Source organism: Nothobranchius furzeri, chromosome 12 (assembly GCF_043380555.1).
Source record: "Nothobranchius furzeri strain GRZ-AD chromosome 12, NfurGRZ-RIMD1, whole genome shotgun sequence".
Classification (NCBI taxonomy): Eukaryota; Metazoa; Chordata; class Actinopteri; order Cyprinodontiformes; family Nothobranchiidae; genus Nothobranchius; species Nothobranchius furzeri.
This window is the reverse complement of record NC_091752.1, coordinates 5,028,791-5,055,209: the sequence shown is the minus strand read 5'-3', so window position 1 is coordinate 5,055,209 and position 26,419 is coordinate 5,028,791. Positions and strand designations below refer to the sequence as shown.

Genomic DNA, 26,419 nt, shown 5'->3' with positions numbered 1-26,419 from the left:
AAATGCTCGAGTTTGTAGCGCCCATTTTATATCAGGTAAGGTAATTATGTAAGGTTACATATAAATTTATACGCTTTATTTCATGCTTCAAATTAACATTTCGTTCTAATTCATCTGTATTTTCCCACTGCATATTAGTATAAACTGTATTTCTCTAAAATTAACACGATTGTACTCTGAGCACGCTAAAGAAAGAAACCTATGCTATACTCACCCTGCCATGCAGGTACAGTTGGCTGTGAAGACGTAGTTCTCTGGTTTGTTTACTACGACCCAAGCCTCGTACATAGCAGTCTTGTGTCCTTGTCTTTGGCTAGGAAGGACTTCTGCCTTCAAGATGCAAAACTCAGAGTTTATGTCGTGATATTTTACTTTCTGTACGTGGCCACAGACAACATAGTTGTATGCATCTAACGATTTGTATGCCCGTATCTTCTCACGTGTGTACTTACTGGGCCTCTCCACTGAAAACGTATATATATCTGGCCACTGGATATCTGGCCACGCACCTACATCTTCCACCCATTCCGTAAAGCCACAGGGATCCGGGAGTCTGTTGCCATTCGTTAAAGTGAGTTTAATAATATAACATTCAAGATTTGCCGATGATAACCCCGCAGCGTAGCTTGACACAACGCCATTCTCTGTTGCCAAGCTGCGCGCGCATTCTCGCTGACGTCATATTGTTTACAAACAGTAAAAGGGTCTATAACAGCAAGCTAACCTCTAATGCAGCAGAAATATTACCATAATAATTATAGTAGTAATAGTAAGTGCTCGCTGCCGTAAAACTCCCAAGAGCGGTAGCACCAGATATGACGAGGTATTTATCTACTTATCAACTTTCTGTGTATGACTTGTCTTCATCATCTAGAATCTGCTGATGTTGATCTGTAACTGGCAACAGTCATGATACTCACTCAGTGGCAGTGTTAGTAACCTTCTGCTTAGAAAAATGGACAGCAGTACCCACATTTGACCACAGGATATCACTCTTACTTCATTAAAGATTTTTGGGCCCTTATCAGTCATAGTCCATTAGAATAGTCTGAACCTCCCCCCGGTACGGCGCCCCTGTGTATGGTACAGCTAAAAGAAAGGATGTGGTAAGAATCCACAACGTGATAACACCAACTAAATGTAATCTAAAACAGGTTTAACAAGACAAAGACCAATTTACACTCCGTGATCACACCAGGGGCGGATTTAGGACTGAAGAAGATCCGGGGCTTAACACACGCGCGCACACACGCGACACGCACTAGTCAACATCATATATATATATATATATATATATATATATATATATATATATATATATATATATATATATATATATCTTGTACCACATAATTATTAATCTGAAGCTACATACAGTATTAAGCGTATTCAGGGCAGAGTATTGTTCCTGTTGGTGTTTAGTGTGAGATGATAGTAAATATTCCCTTTCTTTCTCCAAAAACTTTACCTGATAGTAAGCTAACTTTAGGCAAACCAGCAGCACAACAAATATTTTCAAATAAGACTCACAAACCTGAGTCAACACCAGTCTCATCAAAGCTGGGGTTCTGTCGTTGTACTTTTGGTCTAAAAACATCCTTATGTCCATCTTCACTCATGCGTTTCAGGCAGAGAGTGTAGAAGAAGCCGGCTGCTGAAGGGCTTCTTCTTCAGTGGTGGAGGCTCAGGCAGGCTGTGTACAAACTACTGCCAGCTGCGCCCTCTCTGTTGGACTTTGGTACTGCATGTTACTTCCGCGATTTAGATCCGGGGCTTATCATGAAAGATCCGGGGCTTCAGCCCAAGTAGCCGGGCCTAACGCCGCCCCTGGATCACACATTTATCTCCTCTTTACCATATTACCCAGCACCGTACGGTCTTTGGACTGCGCTCGACTGCAGCAGGATAAACTGCTTACAGAGCTGAATAAAGTAGGTTGGACTGAACGTTCACCAAGCCGGTCAAGACCAGTAAACCTGTGTACTTTATTCATCATATTGTGTAATTTGTTGGAGAAAAAGAGGGCCTGAGGTGATCCATCATGACAACCATGACTATCTGCCTCAGCACAGAGACACGCTTCTGCATTTCTGCTTCAACTCACGACCACACAACTCGCCAAGACGATGATTGTCATTATGCACATTATGTAATCATGGAAGTATGTTTTAGATGAACAGCTGGAGTGAGATAACCAGCTTAACACTGTTTGATAAGAGATTAGATGAAATTCTGTGGAACAGTAGGAAACAAAAAAAATCTTATACGTCTCCTTAAAAGATACATCTGTAACAGTAAAGGCATCACGGGGAAATCTAAACCATGCAGTGTGACATCACTGCACAGAAATAACTGTGGCTGTCTTGAGGTAAGAAAACATCACCAAAGCACTCCGGTGCTGATATATGAAGCTGCAGGGCAGCCAATGATGCAGCCATTGTAGCGGACAGAGGAAGACGAGTGGAGTGGTCGATTGGCATTATGCTGACAGCTGAAATAGCCCCCTTGTTTTTGTTTTCATCTCTGGGAGAACCATTGTAGCTGATGACTCCTATTTAAAAGACCATCCAATATGCAGGGATGTCACCTCAAACCGCCCATAAACGTAATTGCCCGTCAATGTGGTTCTGCCTTTAGAAGCCCCCGATAAAAGCATCCTGTCAGACACGACTGCCACAAACTTCAGTGACAAGTTCTGGCAGTAAAAGTTTTGAAGATGCCGGGTGAGCACGGGAAAATGTGAAGGCAGCATCGCAGAAAGAGAAGAGAGGTAGGAAGGGAGGGAGGGGAATCTTGGGAAACTAATATGTGGGCCGGAGAAAAAAAATACCTGGTTTTGTTCCTTACAAAGTAAAATCACTGTTTGTGTGTAATCAATGACATGCAGACTAAAACAGAAATATGTTAATTTTTGATTTTGGTAATGTCACCTTTGGGACAGCAGTAGCTCAGGAGGTACAGCGGGTTGTCCAGTAATCAGAAGGTTGCAGGTTTGATCCCGGCTCCAGACAGAGAATTCTGCAGTTGTGTCCTTGGGCAAGACACGTAACCCATCATGCCTGCTGGTGGTGGTCAGAAGGAGCGGTGGCGCCGGTGCTCGGCAGCCTCGCCTCTCTCAGTGTGTCCCAGGGCAGCTGTGGCTACATTGTAGTTCATCACTTCCAGTGTGTGAATGTGTGTGTGAATGATATGCAATAGTGTAAAGTGCTTTGGAGTCCTCTGACTGTGAAAGGCGCTCTACAAGTGCAGGTCATTTATCATGAGGCCAAGTGTATTTTAAGATGTTGTATTAAGGAGGATAAATCACTTTGGCTGCTAGTCCTGTTGCATACGCTCTAGAAAGTTCTGGAGACTGAGCAGATGAACTGCAATTAATTGCAAAGGCCCTGTTTTCCATGAATATACAGTGGGGCAAAAAAGTATTTAGTCAGCCACCGATTGTGCAAGTTCTCCCACTTAAAATGATGACAGAGGTCAGTAATTTACATCATAGGTACACTTCAACTGTGAGAGACAGAATGTGAAAAAAAATCCATGAATTCACATGGAAGGATTTTTAAAGAATTTATTTGTAAATCAGGGTGGAAAATAAGTATTTGGTCACTTCAAACAAGGAAAATCTCTGGCTCTCACAGACCTGTAACGTCTTCTTTAAGAAGCTTTTCTGTCCTCCACTCGTTACCTGTAATAATGGCACCTGTTTGAACTCATTATCTGTATAAAAGACACCTGTCCACAGCCTCAAACAGTCAGACTCCAAACTCCACTATGGCCAAGACCAAAGAGCTTTGGAAGGACACCAGGAAAAGAATTGTAGACCTGCACCAGACTGGGAAGAGTGAATCTACAATAGGCAAGCAGCTTGGTGTGAAAAAATCAACTGTGGGAGCAATTATCAGAAAATGGAAGACATACAAGACCACTGACAACCTCCCTCAATCTGGGGCTCCACGCAAGATCTCATCCCGTGGGGTCAAAATGATCATGAGAACGGTGAGCAAGAATCCCAGAACCACACGGGGGGACCTGGTGAATGACCTGCAGAGAGCTGGGACCACAGTAACAAAGGTCACCATCAGTAACACACTACAACGGCAGGGACTCAAATCCTGTAGTGCCAGACATGTTCCGCTAATGAAGCCAGTGCATGTCCAGGCCCGTCTGAAGTTTGCCAGAGAGCACATGGATGATACAGCAGAGGATTGGGAGAATGTCATGTGGTCAGATGAAACCAAAGTAGAACTTTTTGGTATAAACTCAACTCGTCGTGTTTGGAGGAAGAAGAATACTGAATTGCATCCCAAGAACACCATACCTACTGTGAAGCATGGGGGTGGGAACATCATGCTTTGAGGCTGTTTTTCTGCTAAGGGGACAGGACGACTGGTCCGTGTTAAGGAAAGAATGAATGGGGCCATGTATCGTGAGATTCTGAGCCAAAACCTCCTTCCATCAGTGAGAGCTTTGAAGATGAAACGTGGCTGGGTCTTCCAACACGACAATGATCCCAAACACACCGCCCGGGCAACAAAGGAGTGGCTCCGTAAGAAGCATTTGAAAGTCCTGGAGTGGCCTAGCCAGTCTCCAGACCTCAACCCCATAGAAAATCTGTGGAGGGAGTTGAAAGTCCGTGTTGCTCGGCGACAGCCCCAAAACATCACTGCTCTCGAGAAGATCTGCATGGAGGAATGGGCCAAAATACCAGCTACTGTGTGTGCAAACCTGGTAAAGACCTATAATAATCGTTTGACCTCTGTTATTGCCAACAAAGGTTATGTTACAAAGTATTGAGTTGAATTTTTGTTATTGACCAAATACTTATTTTCCACCCTGATTTACAAATAAATTCTTTAAAAATCCTGCCATGTGAATTCATGGATTTTTTTTCACATTCTGTCTCTCACAGTTGAGGTGTACCTATGATGAAAATTACTGACCTCTGTCGTCATTTTAAGTGGGAGAACTTGCACAATCGGTGGTTGACTAAAAACTTTTTTGCCCCACTGTATATCCAGTACAATTTGAAAAAAGACTTTTGGGAGCTCAAGAAAGTCCAGCAAGCACCTGGACCATCTCCCGAAGTTGATCTAGCTGCAGGATCTCGGGTCTGGAAGTAGACTAACTTGCAGGTTATCTGCACAACACGGCAATTCATTAAAAAAATATACAAAACATCATCTGAGAGGAACTCTTTCCAACTATCGAAGACCACTTTGGTAATGAACAATGTCTTTTTCAGTGCGCTTGTGCTCCATGTCGTCAGGCTAATGTCAGAATTAAGTGGCTCCAGGAACAATTCATCCACATATGGGTCAATGTCCAGGAAATTCCACAGACCTTATTGTAAAACCTTTGGCCAATCCTCAACAGGAATGTGGACACAAAAACCTCACAAATTATGGTACATATTGAGTATGCAAGAACGGGCCTTTAGCAATCAGGAGCTAAACCAGATGTTGATTGACAAATCTTGAACACTACAAATGTTGACTCTTAGCATAAACCTAATGTACCTGTAAGCCAAAGCAGCTGACATTTGTGAAATACTGCAATTAAACTTCAACTGATCGTTACGCAAAAGTTTGTAAGACAGTAAAGCACAAAATGTAATGGAAACCAAAACAGTATCTGTATCCAGTATCAACACCACGCTTTCACCAATGCCAAACAGTTGCGACTGCTCTTATATTGTTGGAGTAAACCGTATCCCAATTTTAATACACTTAATGAATTATTTTATTTTATTTTTTTTTTACACTTTTGTTGTTTAAGTAAATTATGTTCAAATGAAATCAGTCAACATACAGTTTCTGTCTAGATCAGCGGATCCCAAACTTAGTTAGCCACGGATCCACTTCTATGTCCCGACAATGTGGACGCACCCCCCAGCCCCCACACCAGGGCGTGGCTACGGGATATATATATATAGTGTTGGGAATGCTACTTTAAAAAAGTAATTAGTTATAGTTACTGATTACTTTGTCAAAAAAGTAACTCAGTTACTGAGTTACAAAATTATAAAAGTAACTAATTACCAAGAAAAATAACTACTTAGTTACCTTTTTCATTAAAGAATGCAAGAAAAATGGTTTCCCCTCTTAATTAAACTTACTTAATTTGCTATAAATTATTACAAAAGCAAAATATTGGAACATAATAAAATGTATGTCCAAATGTTTTTTATAAACCTGAATAATTTAAATAAATAAGCACTTAACAGGAAGAACTACTAACAGGAACATTACATTAATCTAGACTATTAAAATGTCACTGTGTGATATTTAACAAGACTCATCAACATATACATCCATGGACAATGGTTTTCCATAGGCTCCAATAACGTGTTTTTGAGGAGAAATGGGAGGTGGCCACCACCGCCATTTTGACAGTGTCACAGGTTCCGTCAAGTCCAGACAATTCCATGAAAGGGAAGAGAGTTGGAGCTGAGGGTGGGGCTGTAAGGCTGGGATCAACTGACGACACCCGGTCGAACTAGCTACAAGCTAACCTGAAGCTAACCCAAAGCTAACGCGGAGGTGGGAGCTAAGCTAACGGAGGTAGCAACCTAGCTACAACCGGAGTTAACTGTGCACAACACCAGAGCTTCTGAGTGAGAGATACGCCGGGCTGACCGCTGGGTAAAACCGGGTGGAACACAGAGGTCTCCCGAGACCTCCACAAGCCGGCAGCCGCGCAACAGACAAGCACCGCTGCAATCTGAGATGTGCAGAGATGCCGCTGGGGAGAACTGGGTGGAAAGGTTTCCATCCCAGAGCTCCACAAGCCGGCAGCCAGCGCAGCAGACAGAAGCCGTGGCGATCAGACAGAGATGCGCCGGGCTGCTACTGAGGGGAGGGGACCATACCGATAGTCGGAACCCAGCTCCACCAACATGTTATATTTCAACCCATTTTCTAAAGTGCAGCATTATGTTAAATGCACTGGGTTTTACCCTATTACATTTAAATTTCATGGTTAAACAGTACATGCTAAAATCTAAGCTCAGCAGTGACCTAAAATACATAAATATGTTTATGTTTATGTTTATGTATTTAGCAGACGCTTTTGTCCAAAGCGACTTACAAGTGATAATCGGCATTTTGCCCTTGAGGCTAACAACAACAACAACAAATTGACATCAGTCATGGAGAGGAGGGAACAAGGAGTGGACAGTAGAGAGGGGGGACGGGTGCAGACAAGGTGCTAGTTAAGAAGATGCTCTCTGAAGAGCAGGGTCTTCAGGAGTTACTTGAAAATAGAAAAGGAAGCCGCAGTTCTGGTAGTGTTAGGAAGGTCATTCCACATTTGTGGAACGATGCATGAGAAAAGTCTGGATTGTCCTGAGCGTGGTGTAGGCACTGCTAGACGACAATCCTGTGATGACCGGAGCGGCCGGGCCGAGACGTAAGCCTTTGCAAGAGGATTCAGGTAGATGGGAGCCGTACCGTCTCGGACTTTGTATGCTAGTGTTAGCAATTTGAATTTGATGCGTGCTGCTAGCGGTAGCCAGTGGAGCTCAATGAACAGAGGGGTGACGTGTGCTCTTTTAGGCTGATTGAAGACCAGACGCGCCGCTGCGTTCTGGACCATTTGAAGAGGTTTCACAGTACAGCCTGGAAGACCAGTTAGAAGGGCATTGCAGTAGTCGAGGCGGGAGATGACAGTAGATTGCACCAGGAGCTGGGTGGCATGTTGTGTTAGGTATGGTCTGATCTTACGTATGTTGTACAGCGCAAAGCGGCATGAACAGACAACAGAGGCAACATGATCTTTAAAGGCCAGGTGTTCATCAATCACAACACGCAGATTTCGAACTGCCTTTAATTTTACTTGCCGAAAAAAATGAAGTGGAGACTCCTTGGACACTCTATTAGTGCAATTAATGCCACAGCAAGTCATTTTGTCCAACAATTGCACAAATAATATCCAAAAAATAATACACAAACGCTACAACTTGAGAGACTGAAAATGACCCAACAGTTTCCAAGCCAGACTGAGGCCTTTCCCCGGAGCTAGCTCTGCGGTCACGTGGGTCTGATGCTCATTAATTATACAGAATTTTAGGCTATTAATACACTTAAACAGAAGAGTGAGAAAAAATTCACCCTCCTCAGAGTTGTCATGGGTGTAAACTAGATCATTTAAACCAAAAACATGTTTTGGTACCAGGCTGTAAACAGGTTTATTTCTGCTGTGAAATTGGCATTTTTAACATGGAAGTCAATGAGGATTTGCTCGCTTCTGACACCAGCCCCTAGTGGATGAGGGTGGAACTGCAATTTATTTCACTTCTGCATTGGCCTCAATTTCTGTCCCATATTGTGGGGGCTTGACAAGACCCCAATCAGTCAAAATTTATAATTGCAAATAGAAACACCTGTAAAGGTTCCTGAGCCTTTAAATGGTCTCTCAGTCTAGTTAAATTACAGAAATGAATGTAATTTTGCACAGTATTTAAAAATTTCCAGCTTCACATAATTGTGTGTTTTTAGCAGCATTTCTGTTGCTGCTAATCTAGTAACGGTTAAATAAATAAATAAAATCCTTTAAAATGACACTAGAAGAGGCACAAGCCTGATGGAGGACTTACATTTACTAACTTGGGTCAGACCCAACCACAGAAGAGCTGAAGCTGGGTGGTAAACACACACAGGTAGTTCTGATAACACCTGAGCTCCATGACGTCTGAGACTGATGCATCAGAGTTACAGCGGGACTAAAGACATGATCAGGAACAGGTTACAGCTGGATGATCTACGAAGGTAGAAGATCAGGACGTCTGAGCGGTGAACAGGTGAGCGGACCTTCGGGACGTCCCGCTCTCACGCTAAGAAGGGCGGAGACTATTCATCACGTCTTCCTCGTTCTTCATGGGCTGTGATGCGCTTGGATGAAAACATCTGCCTCTTTAGCTCCTGAAATTCTGATTCGCCAGTAAACCAAAATATGACAATTATAAAAACTATCCCACGCCACCTTTTCTCTAGTTCAAAGCGTTCTAGAGAAGTCTCGGACCGGCCATCCGGACTCCCTTTTCAGCCAAAAAGAACCTCGACAAGCTGGATAAAATCCTTTGCAAGTTACACATTACACACACACACCATCATCTCACGTCTAACTCCACCTTAGTCCATCAGTACACAGAGTGTCAAAGTTAGTCATGTTTAAATTGTATAGAAATAAATTTCTTAACTATTTTAAACCTGACTCTCTCTCTCTCCTCGGAGTTAATACGAAGTGTCGCTTAATCCCTGCAATAAAAAGTTCTGATCTTCTGGTTAAAATAGTCAAAGATCCATCAGATTGATATTTCCCATTTCTATGGAATCTCACATTTTATGGTTCATAAGTAAGATGTAAACTACCCATCCTTTACAGTGGAGACCTACCCTGTGTGATCTCTCTCCTGAAAGGTTGCATCTTTAGTCCAACTAGCAGATCATATTATTTCTCAACTGAGTCAGACTTGCCTCTCTGGTCACTGAATCTTCTCAGTAAGAGTCGCACTTAAACTCTCCGTGTTGCCCTTTAAAGACTTAAGAGCAGGTTCACAGAGAATTAGCTTTGACTTGATTTTGGTTTTTAAATGATTAGCCACTCTGAGTTTAACATACAGGCTAAACATGAAAATGGTCTTCTACCCCTATTTCCTATATTAGTTTCTGATAGAAGGTAGACAGGACACTCAGGTAAACGTCCCACAGATCTACGTCACACTGGAAACTAGCATTCAAAGAGTCACCCAACTTGGTTTGCGTCGGGGAAGGCTGTAGTTGAACCAGGAGAGAGCAGAGCACGTCTCGACTAGTAGAAGCTAACTGTTAGCATTAGCAACCACACAACTGGGCAGAACTCCTCCAGGCTTGTGTTATTTGTGGAGATAAAACATCAACGTTGCAGAGCAAACAGTCAGTGGTAGAGTCGCGTTGTTAGCTAATCAGAGTCAAGTTGTTAACTCGTTCACTGCCAGCCGTTTCCTGATCACTAACGGCCTTCGCTGCCAGCGTTTCTCACCATTTTTACTGTTTTTTTAGTCACAGAACGTTGCGCGCTAGCATGATGTCGATGCCAAAACAACCAAAACAAAGAGGAGACTCACCTCTTACATCAGGAAGAAGCCGCGTGTTTCGAGCGTTTTCCATTCTTTCATAATCCGTTGTCGAATTGTGATCGGCAGACGCTTTTCCGGTTCGCGCCTCACTTTTTTTACAGGAACGGCCCAAAACGATCTCCAAACACATGGATGTGTTGCTTCCTGATCATGTGATCTGTGACGTATGCGGATGTAGATCGGCTTCAGGGCTGAGATGTTTGTTCTCTTAGCGCGGGGGCTCGTTCTGATGCTCAAACAGTAAAAAAATACAAATGACGACTTTTGCCGTCATTGGCAGTGAACGAGTTAAATCTCAGGAAAAGGGACTCCTAATCCTGCCGTCTTCTGCTTCCCATTGCTCCGGCTCACAAAGCGCCAGAGCTTTTTCCCCCCACAGATATCAACTAACAAGGCATTAAATTATACTAAAGAGCACTGCAAATGTATTGAAAAAAACAAGTGAACCTGGTCTTTAAAAAGAATGTCTAGTTTGGATTTGACATTTTACCCTCTTGTGAGACCTAGCAGCACATTCACAGAGACGAACGCACCCTTAGCAACAATGCCAAAGCGATGTAGCACACACAGTTCATGCTCTGTAGCAAGTTTCCAACGTTCAAACCAATACATACAAAATATGTCAGTAGAATACTTTAAGACCTACATCAAACTAGGGCTGGGGGTAAATGATTATTTTTAAAACGATTATTCTGACGATTATTTTATCGAATAGTCGACTATTCTAATGACTATTTAGAAAATTAATCTAATGATTATTTTTATAATGTACAATTAACAAAAACCAGAAAATCTCAAATAAATTCCTCAAAAAAATTGATAAATTGTTACTGTAAGAGAATAAACACTACAGGCCTTCCATTTTGTATAACACTGCTTTTATTGTGTTGCGGTTGGTTATGTTCTGGTGACGTGTAGAACTTGGGAGTGCAGGCTGCTGCCTGAGAGGTGGTAGAAGATGGAGTGTCTCCATGCTGCTTTGTTTTGGTCACTTATGTGCGTGAGGCGAGTGGTGTTACGACTCTTCCTGGGGAGTTTGGCTCGTGTGCAAAAAGGAAGGGACAATAACGGGATTTAAAAGTTAAAATGATGATCAGGTTTATTTACAACTACAAAAATCATAAATCTTTCCATCCACAGGTTGGGAATAATAAAACTAATTCTGCCTGTGGGGAATTAAAACAAAGTACAAATAAGTAGGGGTCCAAACTCTAAACTGGGCGGTTAAACCAAACTCAAGGTGATATTTTAAACTAAACCGAAAACCCACAACACTCTAAATGTAATAAAAGGGAGATCTGCACCACAAAAAAAGATGAACTCTAAACCAAAACGTAACAGCTTATCCAAACGCAAGAAGCTGATAGCGAAAATGCTAACAGTAGCTTTACCAGCGTTAACTTCAAGCTACCAAGTTTAAATAAACCAAAAACACCCAGCAGCAAACAGACCAGCACGGAGGAGAGACTGCTACCACCAAAACAGCTCTCCTAATGTCTGAAAGAAGCTCCTTAATGAAGGGAGAAACGCTCCCGGTGATGTTCTACATCTGCGGTAGAGACGAAGCAGCGCATCTGACCCCGGAAGTTGTTGTCCGTTGCCGGGAGACGAAGGCGGGCAAAACAGGAAAATAATCTAGTAGTGGACGGACGTTGTTCCGGGTCTTCGGTATTTGGCGGAGATGTTAGTGAAGGCGGAGAAGAGGGCGAACTAGAGGAAAAACAGACAGATTCCTCTTCTATTTACAAACTCCTGGGGATGCAACAAGTGGGCGCGGTGCGTCGACTACCGGATCTGACGTCGACAAATTTTTAGAATCGAGCCGTCGACGTCGTCGAGGCTTCGCTACAGCCCTACATCAAACACACATCAGCATGTGTAGCGAGACAGTGGATTTACACAATCTATTTGATTGGTTAGAAACTGAAAGAGGACACAGTGGCTCAGTTGTCATCCTACATGTGTAGCCTTGCCTCTATTTGATACTGCTGCAACGCAGAGAAGTGAAAACATTCCTAGAATCTAAATATTCCTGTCATTTCCCCTGACTGCTGTTCTCTTTGTTTCTGCTTCGCCAGTCATTCACACTTCCAACTCTGTTCTAGCAACTTTCTGTTCAATCGCATCTCTTTAGATTCTTCTATCCTCTGCTTTCGGGATGTCTGTCTCCCTTTTACCCTCCACCTATTTCTCCATCCACTTGACTTGCAGTTATCTGTCAAATTCCACCCTGGCAGCTGCCGTGCCTGAATCAATCAGAGTTGACTAGCTTTCGGCTTATCTGCACCCTAGGTGATTGATTTTCCTCGTTAGGAATAATTTGATGCTCTATCCCATCTCTTCCAGAGCAAATTAAATTGTAGTCAAGTCCAATGTGCTGGTGTGAGCGAGCATGTTCATAAGTGAGTGGGGCAGAGACAAAGTCAAAGAGGCAGATAGTAAAGCAGCTGTAAAATATAGCCTTTTGTGTATGTTTTGCAAAGTAACACTTGTGTGTCGTGAGTGGATGTAGCTGAAGTGGTAGACAGGAGATTGTTTTATTATGCTACTGTTCATCAGAGGTAATGGTTAATCATGTAAATGTGTATTTCATGTAAATTTGTACATACATCACTCTGATTCCATTTTACTTGTTACACTTCTGCTGCAGCAAACAAATTTCCCAGCTTTTGGGACAATAAAACATTTCTGATTCTCAATTAGATGTTGTTACCTCAAATCAGGGCTGGACTGGGACAAAAATTCAGCCCGGGCATTTTGACTGGAGACCGGCCCATCACCTGTTTTTTTTGGAAAAGACATTAAGCCTTACGCTGTTTCTGACACACACCAACGTTATTGGTAGTATTTATGTATCAATCTAATAAACGTAAACCTACACCATCCTTCCTATCCTGGTATTCTAAAAAGTAGGGTTGGGGGTAACTGATTATTTTTAAAATGATTATTCTGATGATTATTTTATCGAATAGTCGACTATTCTAATGACTATTTAGATGATTAATCTAGCGATTACTTTTCTATTGCACAATTAATAAAAACCAAAAAATTCTCAAATAAATTCCTCCAAAAAATTGATAAGTTGTTACTGTAAGAGAATAAACACTACAGGCCTTCCATTTTGTATAACACTGCTTTTATTGTGTTGCGGTTGTTTATGTTCTGGTGACGTGTAGAACTTGGGAGTGCAGGCTGCTGCCTGAGAGGTGGTTGGAGACGGAGTGTCTCCATGCTGTTTTGTTTTGTTCACTTATGTGCATGAGGCAAGTGGTGTTACGACCCTTCCTGGGGAGTCACGTGTTTCTACTATTTTAACTGTAAATCCTTCATGCTGTTATATTTATAACAAGAAACAGATATTCGGACGGAATATTTTCATGTTTATTCGAATATGATTGTGGAACACACCCAGCATCATAATAAATGAAGTAATATTTATGCCAATTTAAGCCTTTATGGGTGACCAGGACTCTGTGATCAATTTTTGGCAAGGGAAATGATCATTTGTTGCCATTTTTGAAGTGTTTATGAATGTGAAAGACACCCAGCATCCTGTGATGGCACTAATAACATCAAGAGATAATAAATAAAGTAATATTTAGGTAAATGTAACCCTTTACACGTGACCAGGACACTGTAATCAATTTTTGGCAAGGGAATTTATCTTCTTTTTTTTTCTTTTTTTTTTTGCCATTTTTGGGGTGTTTTTGATGACACAGTAGGCAGTATGAGTACAGTAACATCAACAGATAATACATAAAACCCTTATTTGGTCAATTTTAGCCTCCATGAAAATCTTAGCGATTCAATCACTCTTTGGCAAGTAAAATGCCATTTTAGTTGTCTACAATTAAATCACCAATAAAGAATTTAAAGATATTTTGAGGCATTTCTTATAGGTAAACGGGAGGGTGTAGTCTATTTGGCACGTGACAATCTTAATTTTATGTGCTGAAGTGCTTTTATCTTGTTACTTTTAAATAGAGCAATGTAATGTATAGATAGCAACCTACACAGTGTCATTAAAGCCAAAGCTTGATCATTTTAAATACTTTTTTTCAAGTAAAAATGTGCCCCAAACTAGTTAACTGTGGCTCCATGTCAAGTGGACTAAAGAAAGGAAGGGGAAAAAATTAAATCGCTGGAGAATTGTTTATTTCCATTTATACAACGTTTATCAATACAGGGTGCCATTTTACATTGTTTATTTATTTTTTTAGTATCAAGGCTGTAACATAAAGAAAGCCAGTTCTTACCACAAAGTTTGTGGCACAAACCATCTTTCAATCGCAAATATTGCTAAAAGGATTAATATATCCTCATTGTGAACGTTTAAGACAAATAGCAACACTTAAAACAACTTCCGAACTGGAAAAACTAATGTGGCAGGTGCAGAAAGGAGTGCCCGGGCGGGATTCGATCCCGAGACTCCCGGGTGAGAGTCATTCGCTCTAACCAGTCAGCCAAAGAGACATCTCCTTAGCCCAGTAGCCAGGGCGCATGATCAATCGGGACATTGTGGATGCTCACACAGCCACATCTTCCTCCCTCTTTCCACAAGCACGTCCTCGTGCTCCCGCGCAGGGTGCCACAAACACTGCCACACTAATATCCGCGATAAACATCTGTTTAAGTACCGGAAGAGGTTATCTTTGCTTTCTGAATGTCCATATTGCTAGATATGCCGAGTTTTAGGGCGAAATCCTGGGGAATTTTGTCTAGAAATGCAATTACCTAACCGTGCGCGATCCCGCGGTGGCTAATCATTTTTTGGCAGCGAGTCAATTTATGGCACAACACCGGCTCGGGTTTCTCCTCCTCCTCCCTCTTTTCTTCACCAACCTGTCGCTGGGCTGAGGCTCCATCACTTCCTAAATTGATTTTACTTGAACCTTCACTACCAAACAACTGTGAGATTTTAACACATGTGCCAGCATCAGCCTGAAGGGCCAGTTTCTATTTTAGTCGAATTTTCTCCGCTCCTCCTTTCCGTTTTTTGTTCTCCATTTTGTAAAGCTCGTCTGTCTGTTTGCTGAGATTCACAAACAACTGGCGGGTGCATCAGACCTCTGGCTATTGGTCCAGCCCAGTGTATTATTACCAATTGGCCAATCCACCAACTTTTATGAGGCGTCGCGTGGGGCGGCGCGGGCAAGTTGTCCGCAACAACTAGAGGCCAGGAAAAAAAAAAACAGACACCGGCCCATAAAAGATGAAAGGGTCGGCCCAGCGGGCAGTTGCCCGCTATGCCCTATGGTCAGTCCAGCGCTGCCTCAAATGTAAAAACATCTGATTGAGAATCAGAAATGTTTTATTGTCCCAAAAACTGGGAAATATGACATTTGTAAGAGGATACTGATGACATTATTTCCTACGAAAGTGTTTCCTATGTACTTATCTGTTGTTTTTTATTTATCTACTTTAAAGAGGATTAAGACTTTCCTTGAGGAACACCGTGACACAGGATGGGCTGAATGCTCTTGCCATGCTCTCCATGGAAAAAAAAGCTTGTCACAAACATTCCTGACTTCAATAAAAAGCTCATTGAGAGCTTTGCCACTCAGAAGGACAACATTTCTGTACAAATGAGGTAACACACACACACACACACACACACACACACACACACACACACACACACACACACACACACACACACACTTGATCTTTGTATAAAGTTGACCTTGGCACAACACTCCAGAACTATTTAACAGTGTAAATTTCTGGCATTTTGTCTAAGTAGTGTTTACTACCATTACTGTAACAGTGACCTGCTCATAATTTTTCGTGTTCACTCAAATGTTGAAATGAAACAAAATGTTTTTGTTATTTGCCTCTTGCATTGCCTATTTACCATTTATGGTCGTGTTATTTTATGTGCAATTTAATGCAGTATTTTTCAACCTTGGTCCGCAAGGCAGCGTGCCAATAGTCAGACACACCTGGATTAATCAGTTTGTCCAATGATGTAAGACAGGAAATAAAAGAGCTGTGCGTAATTCAGGAAATAGTGAAGTTGTGCACAAAGCTCAGAAAGCACAAGTTTGTTTAAAAATAAAAAATAGCACAGCCCCACCAAAAATATTTTTCACCAGCCGCCACTGGTGAGCAGTCAACGGTTTCAAAGAGGGGTCTGATGTTCCTTTGTGATGCACAGATCGTCATGTTTGATGCATAACGAGTAAAACTGCATTACGCACAACAAAAGCCATGTCTGCGTGAAAATGGTAAACTAATTTATGTTGATACAGCAAAAGTAAAATATGCAGAAAGACGTGTTTCATTTAGCTGGCAGCACAACTAATGTAGGCTGAGAAGGTGGTCACGAAAGCTCTGTTAGATGAGGTTGATAAGCTGAAACCAAACCAACATCATCAGTTACGGTTGAATAACTCCTAACACACTGAAACACAGCTATACTTATTCAGCGGAGGGCTGTCATTTATCACCTATAACCTCCATGTGTACTACACGCTCATTTCAGGAGCATCGAGTTTTTGGATTAGTCTGAATGTCACTGATAAAATTAACAGAGGTGGAAAGTAACGAATTACATTTACTCACGTTACTGTAATTGAGTAGCTTTTTTGTATATTTATACTTTTTAAGTCGTTTTTAAAATCTGTACTTTTACTTTTACTTGAGTAAGTTTTTTAAAAAGAATTGTAATTCGCTACATTTTAAATCATATCCGTTACTGAGTAAAAATAAATTATAGGCTTAATAAATTAAAAATATTACGTGAAGCAGCGTCGGAACGGAAAGAGACGCCTGCATGAGCGCCACGTCTAAACCGTTGGGGGTGTGTGGGTGTACACTTTTGCTCAAACACATCAGTTCAGTTCCTCAACTCACTGTTTACCTCCTCTCTCCCTCCTCTCCTGTGGGTTGGAACCCGCACCTTCGCGCACCGGTGTGACCTCATCAGAATTCTGCTCGGTTCGGTAGCTGGACTCGGTTCCGTGTTTGAAACGTGTTTCTCTACCGCTCCGCACGGAAGCAGCAAAATAACGTTTAGCGCTCATAACAAGCGGATTCTCAGCGCTCTGCTCATAAAACAGAAGACCTGCAGGCCTCTGTGAGTTAAAACATCCTGATACTGTTCAGGTGTAAACATTGTGCTCCATCCCTGTGTCTGAACTCAGAAGATGCTTCTTGATGCCACAGATATGTGATGATTTAGCTTGTTTCTTTATTTTACTCCAGAATAAGAGATTCAATTATTACTAAAGCAGCTCAGTGTAGCTAAATTAGTCATTCAAATGATTCTAACATGCTGCAGTGTGTGTGGGCATGTGTGTGTGTGTGTGTGTGTGTGTGTGTGTGCGCGCGCGCTTGCGTGTGCATGTGCTAGCGTGCATGTGTGTGTGTGTGTGTGTGTGTGTTACACATATAGGACTGCATGAGACAGCATGGTTTCATCAAATCCATGCATCCTATATCTTGGCTGAAGTAATGGCTCAGGAAATTAACGTATATTTCATAAATAATGACGTCTCTACAGTATTTATGATAATGTTTTATCTTATCTTTGGTCTGGGAGGTGTAACTTAAAACATGTTAAAGTGTTACAAGAGGAGATAAATGCATGAATTTAAAGTTCATGTTTGGAGACCAACCTTCACAGTTTGGAGGCTCACGCTGGTGAGGAGACACCATTAGTTCTAGTAACACCTGGGCTCCCAAGGCCTATTCTGACAGGATGGACGTTACGGGACCCTTCAGGATTCCAGTTGGACAATTGGAGGATTATTTAGGAGGATTGGAGTGAACTAACTGATTTCAGTGGTGAAGGGTTACATGAGTGAGTGAACCCACCACCAAGGATGAACTCTGCTAACTTTAAAAATCAGCTGCTCTAAATAAGCATGAAGGTCAGAGAGGAGCTCTAGGATGGACATGGATAAAGGAACTGTAATGTAGAGGTAAAGTAGGGCAGGGCCAACGTTAACAGCTGTCATACGGTCCATTTGAAATGTTTGACTGCATTAGGCTTGTTATGTGACAGGTTAGAGTACAGTCTCATGTTAGAGTTTTGTCATGAGAACATTGAGATACCTCACATACTGATGGCATCTAAAAATTATTTTTTTCTCAAAATAAAGATTAATTTTAATCACAACTGAAACTTACCATCCTAGAAAAACCTCGTCCAATCAATGTGCACGTCCTGTTCTCACTGATTGGATAGAAATCCCTCCTTCAAGCCTTGCGTGTTTGAGTGTGTGTGTGTGTGTGTGTGCGCACACACACGAGCGAATTGTGAACTGGCGTTGTGATTTAGCACTACTTAGGCCCTGTCCACACGTAGCCGGGGATCTGCCAAAATGTAGATATTTTTCTACGTTTTGGCCTGTCATCCACACGAAAACGGATCTTTTTAAAAACTCCGGCCAAAGTGAAGATCTGCGTTTTCTCCGTTTTGGGTGTCTGCGTGTGGACGAACAAAACCGGAGTTTTAAGGTCCGCAACGTCACTTTCCACGACAAAAAATGCTGACATCACGTGTGCGACCTGTGTTTACACTAGCCGACAGCATGGATGCCCTCAGAGCTGCGCTCGCTTTATCAATTGTCCAAGCGCTTTCTGCTTGTTTGTTTTTGCAAGTGGAATTACTGCTCCTTGCGGAAGACCACAGACGAAGGACGAGGTTAAGAACGGGGGAAGTACTGCCGCCTACAGGTCTGGCATGTCCTTAACAACGTATTTATCCGGGTACGTGTGGACAGAGTTTTTTTTTAAAACACGGTGGTGTGGATGCAAGTTTTTGGAGGGGCGGATATCCGTTTTCAAAAAACCCGGCTATGTGTGGACTAGGCCTTAGATGTAGCCATCCTTACGCTGACAAAAATGTAACTAAGTAACTTTTACTTTGAGTACATTTTGTTTACGATACTTTTTACTTTTACTTGAGTAAAAATTTAGGCAAGTACTTTTACTTGTAATTGAGTAAAAATGTTCAAAGTATTGGTACTCGTATTTAAGTAGGAAATTTTAGTACTCTTTCCACCTCTGAAAATTAACCTTTGATCAAAATCCTGATGTTCAGTTAAAACCAAAGATCTAGCTTGACATTAGACCTAAGCAGGAGGAACGTTTGCCGAATCATGCTTTCAGCTATCAGCCGTGAATGCACCTTAAAACAATCCTCCATTTTCCTTTTTTCTGCACATACAGTCACAGAAAAAGACAAAAATTATATGTTTTTTCAAATTATTAAAATCTTACCTCAAGTGTGCAAAAACACACATTAGATTCCACCACGCCATTAATTATTAAACTAAATTAAATGGTTCAACGACACACTGAAGTTTATTTACAAGCATTTCAGCAGCAGTTTTACTGGTCTGGAGCATACAGGTGTGTGTTAACACACTGCTGAGGAGAGGAAGTCAGCAGTGATCTTACTGAGTCCATCATTCTGCAGAGAGAAGGATTATACAAAGGAGAAAATACTTAAGGCAGGAGTGGACATCCAAGTATGTTCAGATGAAGCTCTGTTCAGAAAATAAAACTAAAAGCCCAGAATCTCCACCTCAGATCCTACAGGCCTCAATTAGCTGGACTGAATGAGTATGGCTTGTTTGGAAGAGTTAAAGGTGCAGTTTGTGAGCATATAGTGAGAGTTTTACAGTGAGAAAATCCCAAAAGAGTCTAATGTTTCAGTCATTTTGGAAGGAAGGTTTTACTGAAACATGTTTCATATCCAGCCGGCTGCGGGGTTTTCTCCTTTCAAAACAAAGGAAGGAGGGACGTAACCACTGTTTATCATCAGTGAGTGTGGGGGTGCCGCGTCTCCTGCGAGCTAATGCTGCAGCTCCAACAACTGGAATTTAACGATGGCTGGCAAAAAGCTCCGGAGTTGCTTAAAGTGGTTGCAGTAACCACATTTTACCACAAGATGTCGTTTTTACTTCATTTCTGCAAAATGCACCTTTAAAGGGGAAAACCTCTTCTGTCTAAAAATAAAAAGGTAAAATCAGGCTTGTGAAGCTGGATGTGAATTCAGTAAAAGTGGACAGAGGTGACCAAAGCAGAGAAATTTACCCACAATGCACAACACCATGTTTGTCGTCGTCGTCTTCCTCCGCTTATCCGGGTCTGGGTCGCGGGGGCAGCATCCCAACTAGGGAGCACCAGACCGTCCTCTCCACGGCCTTCTCCACCAGCTCCTCCGGCAGGACCCCCAAGGCGTTCCCGGACCAGAATGGAGATGTAACCTCTCCAACGTGTCCTGGGTCGACCCGGGGGCCTCCTGCCGGCAGGACATGCCCGAAACACCTCTCCAGGGAAGCGTCCAGGAGGCATCCTGACCAGTTGCCCAAACCACCTCAACTGACTCCTTTCGATCCGGAGGAGCAGCGGTTCTACTCCGAGTCCCTCCCAAATGTCCGAGCTCTTCACCCTATCTCTAAGGCTGAGCCCGGCCACCCTACGGAGGAAACTCATTTCGGCCGCTTGTACCAGCGATCTCGTTTTTTCGGTCATTACCCAAAGCTCGTGACCATAGGTGAGGATTGGGACGTAGATCGACCGGTAAAACACCATGTTTGTAGAATGCTAAACACCTGATACCAGCAGTCAGCACAGTGGTGGGGGGTTGACGGTTTACAGTCCTTCAGCGAGTCCAACATGAACTCCTCTGTGAATCCAAGTAGGACTGGGCGATACCGCCTCATAACGATAATTGGGCGACAACTACCTGTACAGCGGCAGTTAGAGGGAGTGGTGGGGGTGGTAGATTTGGTGGAGAAAAAGCCTGTTTCCACAAAAATCCTTCAACAACCGTTAGGCCACATTGGGATGTTATCGCTGCCGCTGGTTTTCGCCGACTGCTACCTGCTGCACCCCCCCCACCCACCCACTGCTTCAACATTTGAGTCATCCCTTGTTTCCTCACTGACATTCCCTTCTTCGGCAGCAGTAGCTCAGGTGGTAGAGTGGGTTGCCTCATGATCGGAGGGTCATGGGTTCGATTCCAACTCCCGCCATTGGTATCCTGCTGTTGTGTCCTTGGGCAAGACACTTCACCCAACTTGCCTGTGTTAGTGGTGGTCAGAGGGGCCGACGGCGCCAAATGGCAGCCTCGCCTCTGTCAGACCTCCCCAGGGCGGCTGTGGCTACAAGTAGCTTACCATCACTAGCAGTGTGTGAATGTGAGAGTGTGTGAAAGCGTCTTTGGGTGCCTTGAAAAGCGCTATATAAGTTCAATGCATTATTATTATTATTACAGAGGACTGGTTATAGTGACGTGACTATACCCCATCCATTCATTTCTAATTCTTACTATATCGACATGGGCTGGTGACAAACATACATTTAGAAATGGGTAAATTTATAAAATATGGCCACCTCTAGACGAGAGTATTCTAGAGTCTGGCTGGTCCAAACTGGGTGACAAGACAGGACCATGAACCCACATGCAGCAGTAGGTCTGACACAACGACTGAAGGTTAAACAAAATAATCAAGATGTTCCAATGGTCCAGTTGAAGTCCAGAAGCTCAGAGAATCGTCAAAAATCAAAAACTCCTTGAACCAAATCCACACTGACAAAATGCATCACAGAATTAAAATAAACTATGAAGTCACATAGTAAATCCCCACAGGGTTGATGCAGCTAGACCACTGCAGATGTTGTTCACGACTCGGTTCCTCACAGACTTTGCTTAAACTCAATAAATAATGACATGGTGGGGGGGGGGGGGGGGGGGGGGGGGGATCTGTAGTGTTTTTGCACACTTGAGAATAGATTTGAATAATTTAGAACCTGGTAAAGACCAGATCTGATCTGTAGCCCTGCTAGCCTAGTGAACTAGACCAAATTCTTGCTTTGCAAAGAATGGTCTAGGCATGCTCCATTGGAACCTCAGCAGCTCCTACCAGGACTCTGGCTAGCCAATCACAGCTCTCTAGAGGGGTTTCAAACACATAAAGAGCTGTGATTGGTCCATAATGGTGGGCCAATCATAGTGCTCTATCTGCTTAGTGAACAAATCACAGAGCTTTATCCGCTTTGTGGGCCAATCAGGGCACTCTATATGCCTGGTGGGCGGGATGATGCAACAGAGTGAAACAAGAGTACGTCACATTCATTGTCCAGTGGAATGCGGAGATCATTTGAAAGACAACGGTAGAACCTGCCCCACAACCGAGAGCCGTCAATGGAGCGTTGCCAGACTAAATAATACATTTATTTAGTCTGGCTTGCCAGGCTACAGCCCTGCTGCAAAAGAAGAGCACTAACCCACTTCCACACATCTTCTGAGGGTGGTTCACTCACCTCATCCTTGTCTTCAACTTGTATGAAGAGCGGGAGGGCAAATCCAACCTGCGCCAGTTCAGTAATCAGAACTCTGTACTCTGAGCTGTTGAACTTCGGGGCGTTGTCGTTCACATCGATTAGCAGGATGGTGAAGGTGGTCGTCACTGTTGCATTTGATGGAGTGCGATCCTCTTTCAGCTCTGTGGCCTAATGGGGAACAACAAAAGGAAGCGTCATCAACGTACAGAAAGAGGCACGGGATGCATTTGATCAGACCGAAAATGTCATTCTATATGAAGGTGGTGAGCAGGCAATCTCACCAGATATTTACAGCTCTTTATTTATTGGATCAAAAGGTGGAAGGATGACCTCGAGACAATCATAGAAATAGCCTCAAATGGCCAGGCGTGGGCCGGTACGTGTGCACCAACACATACACGTGGATATTCAATCAAATCCAGGAGAATTAGGTTCTTAGAGAGAACACAGTTACACATTCCCCGTTTCTGGCTGCAGCACTGCCGATGATGAGAAGCCTCTAAAATGAAAACTAAGAGGAAGATTGGTTCTGACAAGAGCTGTCTTATTTATAAAAGAAGGTCACAGTAAATAGCAGAAAAGGGAGGAGTTGCACGATGGTACTTTAGCCTTTTTTTCCCCTCATTCCAACCCTCCTGAATGGTTTGACCTCCACCTCTACCTGTTCAGTGCTATCTAAGCTGCCTGAAGTTGAGGAATTAGCTGTATTACTACGGCACGCTGTGATCAATACCTGCACCGCAAAACGAAAGCGAAAGCAGGGAGGAGGAGGAAAAAAATTAGAGAAAAAATCTATATCTTATAAATACATTTTGTAGTATATTTTGAGAAGGTTTGCTCTGTTTACTTTCATTGTTTGTGATTATTGATTTAAAAAAGCCTGACATGAATTAGCAAGAAATTCCTTTTAATAGTGGCGATTCAATAATCTTTCAAACAAGATCAGACACATTATGCTGTTCAGCAACTGTAGCTACAAAAGTACATGAATAATAATAATAAGCTGGTACGTCCGATGCAAACTTTAGATATTTTGTTAGAGCACATATTTCTTGGAAATCTTCTCAAACATATTTCTGCAAGAATGACTCGGTGCACACTAAAGGCAGAGACGAAATAAGGGCAAACAACTGTGCAGGAGTGGGGCAGAAAGCAGGGTTGGCAGGTGATGAAAGTGAGATGAAAGCCAAGCTGGACAGACGCTGGTCTCAGCAGAGAAACTCGAGGGTTTAGAGATTTCAACAGCTTTAAACACAAGAGAAACATCAAGAAATTGTAGAATCAGAGGACCTTAAAATCCTATTCAAAAATTTTCTTTTATGGATTAGCTGGTTATTCTAAATGTGTGTATTTGTTAGCGGCTCCACCCTCTCGGTTTGCAAGGCAACAGCATTCGTTGCATGTTTCAAACAGGAAGTGGGAGTTGAGTAAAGGTTGGTTTACGCTTGACGCGTCCGCGAGGTCCGCACGGCTCCGCGCGGGAAAGTTGCGTCATTTTAACAACCACGCCCCTCCACCGCACCCCCGCACGGCCCAAACTTTCTGCACCACGCACCTTGGAAATTTTCTAACCACGCGGACGGTTGGACACAGAAAAACATGGCGTACTGGCAAGAACTAGTATGGCAGAGGTTCGTAAATGCAGACATTTGTATGATTCAGCTCTCAGAGATCGCCGTGATCAACATGTTGTTAATAATTCTTGGAGAGAAATAGCTCGCACTGTCGGAAAAGACGAGGACGCTGTTAAAAAATGCTGGAATGCCATGTTGTAAACAACAGTATTTTTTACTTCTACTATGGTGTAGTGTTGGATGCATGCCATAGAGCTCCATGCTGCCCCCTACAGTTTGGGAGAATATTGGCTCACCGCAGAGACAAGCCGCATGAACCATAAACGCTGCAAGTTGTGATGCGCGTTCCATCCGCGAGCCGCATCACCAAGCGGAAAGTAAATGCGTCAAGCATAGGGATGGGTACCTTTGACATTTGAATCGATCCGGTACTAATTCCTGGTACCTATGAATCGATACCGGTACTTAACGGTACCAATTTTCGATACTTTTGAGTGTTTATTATTTTAATTCTCTTTTATAATTAAATATATATTTTTCTCAATATATAACAATATTTGATAAATATCACAATAAATAACATTCAACAGTTTGTATTTTAACATCGTCCTTGTAGTTTTATAAGTTGATAATTAAACTGAAGCAAACATCTTTACTGTGAACTAAATTTACTTTTGTCGTCTTTTTTCATTTGATTTTTCCTACTGGGAAGTTAGAATTTCCGAGGAGAAAGCGAACGCACCATTAGCTGATAACAATGGTAGCAATGGAAGCTAACATATTAAGCTAACGTTATCTTAAACAGTTTATTTAGCTGCTGGAGCAGATTAAAACAATGATGCCTCACACTTAGACCGTTGTCACTGGTTTCATCTTCACCCGTCGCATTTAGTAAAGTGAAGCCAAACTTTAGAGCGCGTTCATGTTCTTCTACTCGGGAATTCAGAGTTCCGAGGAGAAAGCGAACACACCATTAGCGAAACGGAAGCTAACATATCAAGCTAATTATATTTACCTACCGGAGCAGATTAAGATGAGGATGTCTCACTTAGATCGTTGTCGCTGGTTTCATCATCCAGTTACCCATCACATTTAGTGAAGTGGACCCAAGCTTTAGCTTGCGTTCTTTCTACCGTGCTGCTCTGTTTACAACTGGCTCGCAGCGACCGACAACATAACGCTCTTACGCATGCGAAGTTGTCTTGGCAAGTTCTCATTATGAAGCACGGGTACCGAAACGAGGCACCGTTTGAAATGACGTGAGTCGGTGCTCGGTCGGTACTATGGAATTCGGTCGGTACCTTAAAAAGTACCGAATTCAGTACCCATCACTAGTCAAGCATAAACCAAGCTTAAGAATCTGGTAGGGGGTGACTTGCTCTTTAAAAATCAGAAGGAAGGTGCCAGAAACTTGCAGCTTCACATGGAACGGCCCTCTGCTGACCAGGAACGGCACTTGACAGTTTTGTGGCTGGGGTGGGTTCCCTTGTGGGAGGTCTACCTGCTTTATGGCAACAGCTGTTTACTCTGCTGGTAGCTCATATAAAGGCTAGCGGTTAGCTTTTTCAGTTCGCCAACGGTCAATAAAAAGCACAAGAAGAAAAAAAGGAAGTTTGCTTTTTTGTTGGCATCGTGGCAGACCTGGCTTTGTTGCTACTGGATTTGTAAATCATATTTTGTTGTCCAACAGTGTAGATCTTTTAGCTTCGCGGCTTATTTAGTATCAGTTGGCTTGTATTAGCGTTAGCTTCCTGCAGCAACTGCAGGCTTTTGCAGGGTTTTATATCAACTTTTGTAACTGCTTTCAACCAGTAAGAAGCAGAAGTGGGAAACTGAAAGTGCTGCTTTAAAGGTGTGGAGCACTCATTTAATCAATACATTTGCAGAGGCCTCTAGTAGGAATGAATGACTTGTAAGTCGTACTCTGGGGAAAAAAGAAAATTGTGAATTTATTGGCATAATGAACTGAACTCAATTCATTGATAAGTAGGTTCAACTGGAATGTTAACTCTGTAAAGTGGCTTGAAACGACTCGTGATGTGGTGCTATATGAATAAACCGAACTGAATTATATCTATTTAAAGCCTTTCCAGGGCCTTGGGAGGGTTTGATATCTTCTACCTCCTCAACATCAGCCTGTTTTTTTCAGAAGCACATCAAGCTCGGCGTTGCTGTGGTACGACCAGAAAATCCTGCAGTGTGAACGAACGCCTTTTACTGTTTGTGCGTCTATCTTTTGGACTCCTTCAATGTGTGCAAGGCTTTGTTTTTGAGGATTAAAGCAGATGTGGGCTCAGTGAAATAGAAATATTTAATCTGTTACTTTCTGTTTAATCAACGACTGCACTGGCCTAACATTTACTAAAGGCACTTATTCTAATCTGAGTCAGATGCACAAATAAACACAAACGGCAACTTTTATACGCTCGGC

General features: G+C 42.6%; 1 protein-coding gene across 2 annotated transcripts in view; it reads right to left on the bottom strand.

Moving 5' to 3' along the window:
• Positions 1 to 26,419, bottom strand: part of cdh23 (cadherin-related 23) — a 405,629-nt gene that overhangs the window by 155,217 nt on the left and 223,993 nt on the right. For both annotated transcript variants that reach the window (XM_070542163.1, XM_015943881.3), the window contains exon 11: positions 22,394 to 22,582. In XM_070542163.1, the coding sequence (XP_070398264.1) occupies positions 22,394 to 22,582 (189 nt within the window). The remainder of the gene's footprint in view (positions 1 to 22,393; positions 22,583 to 26,419) is intronic.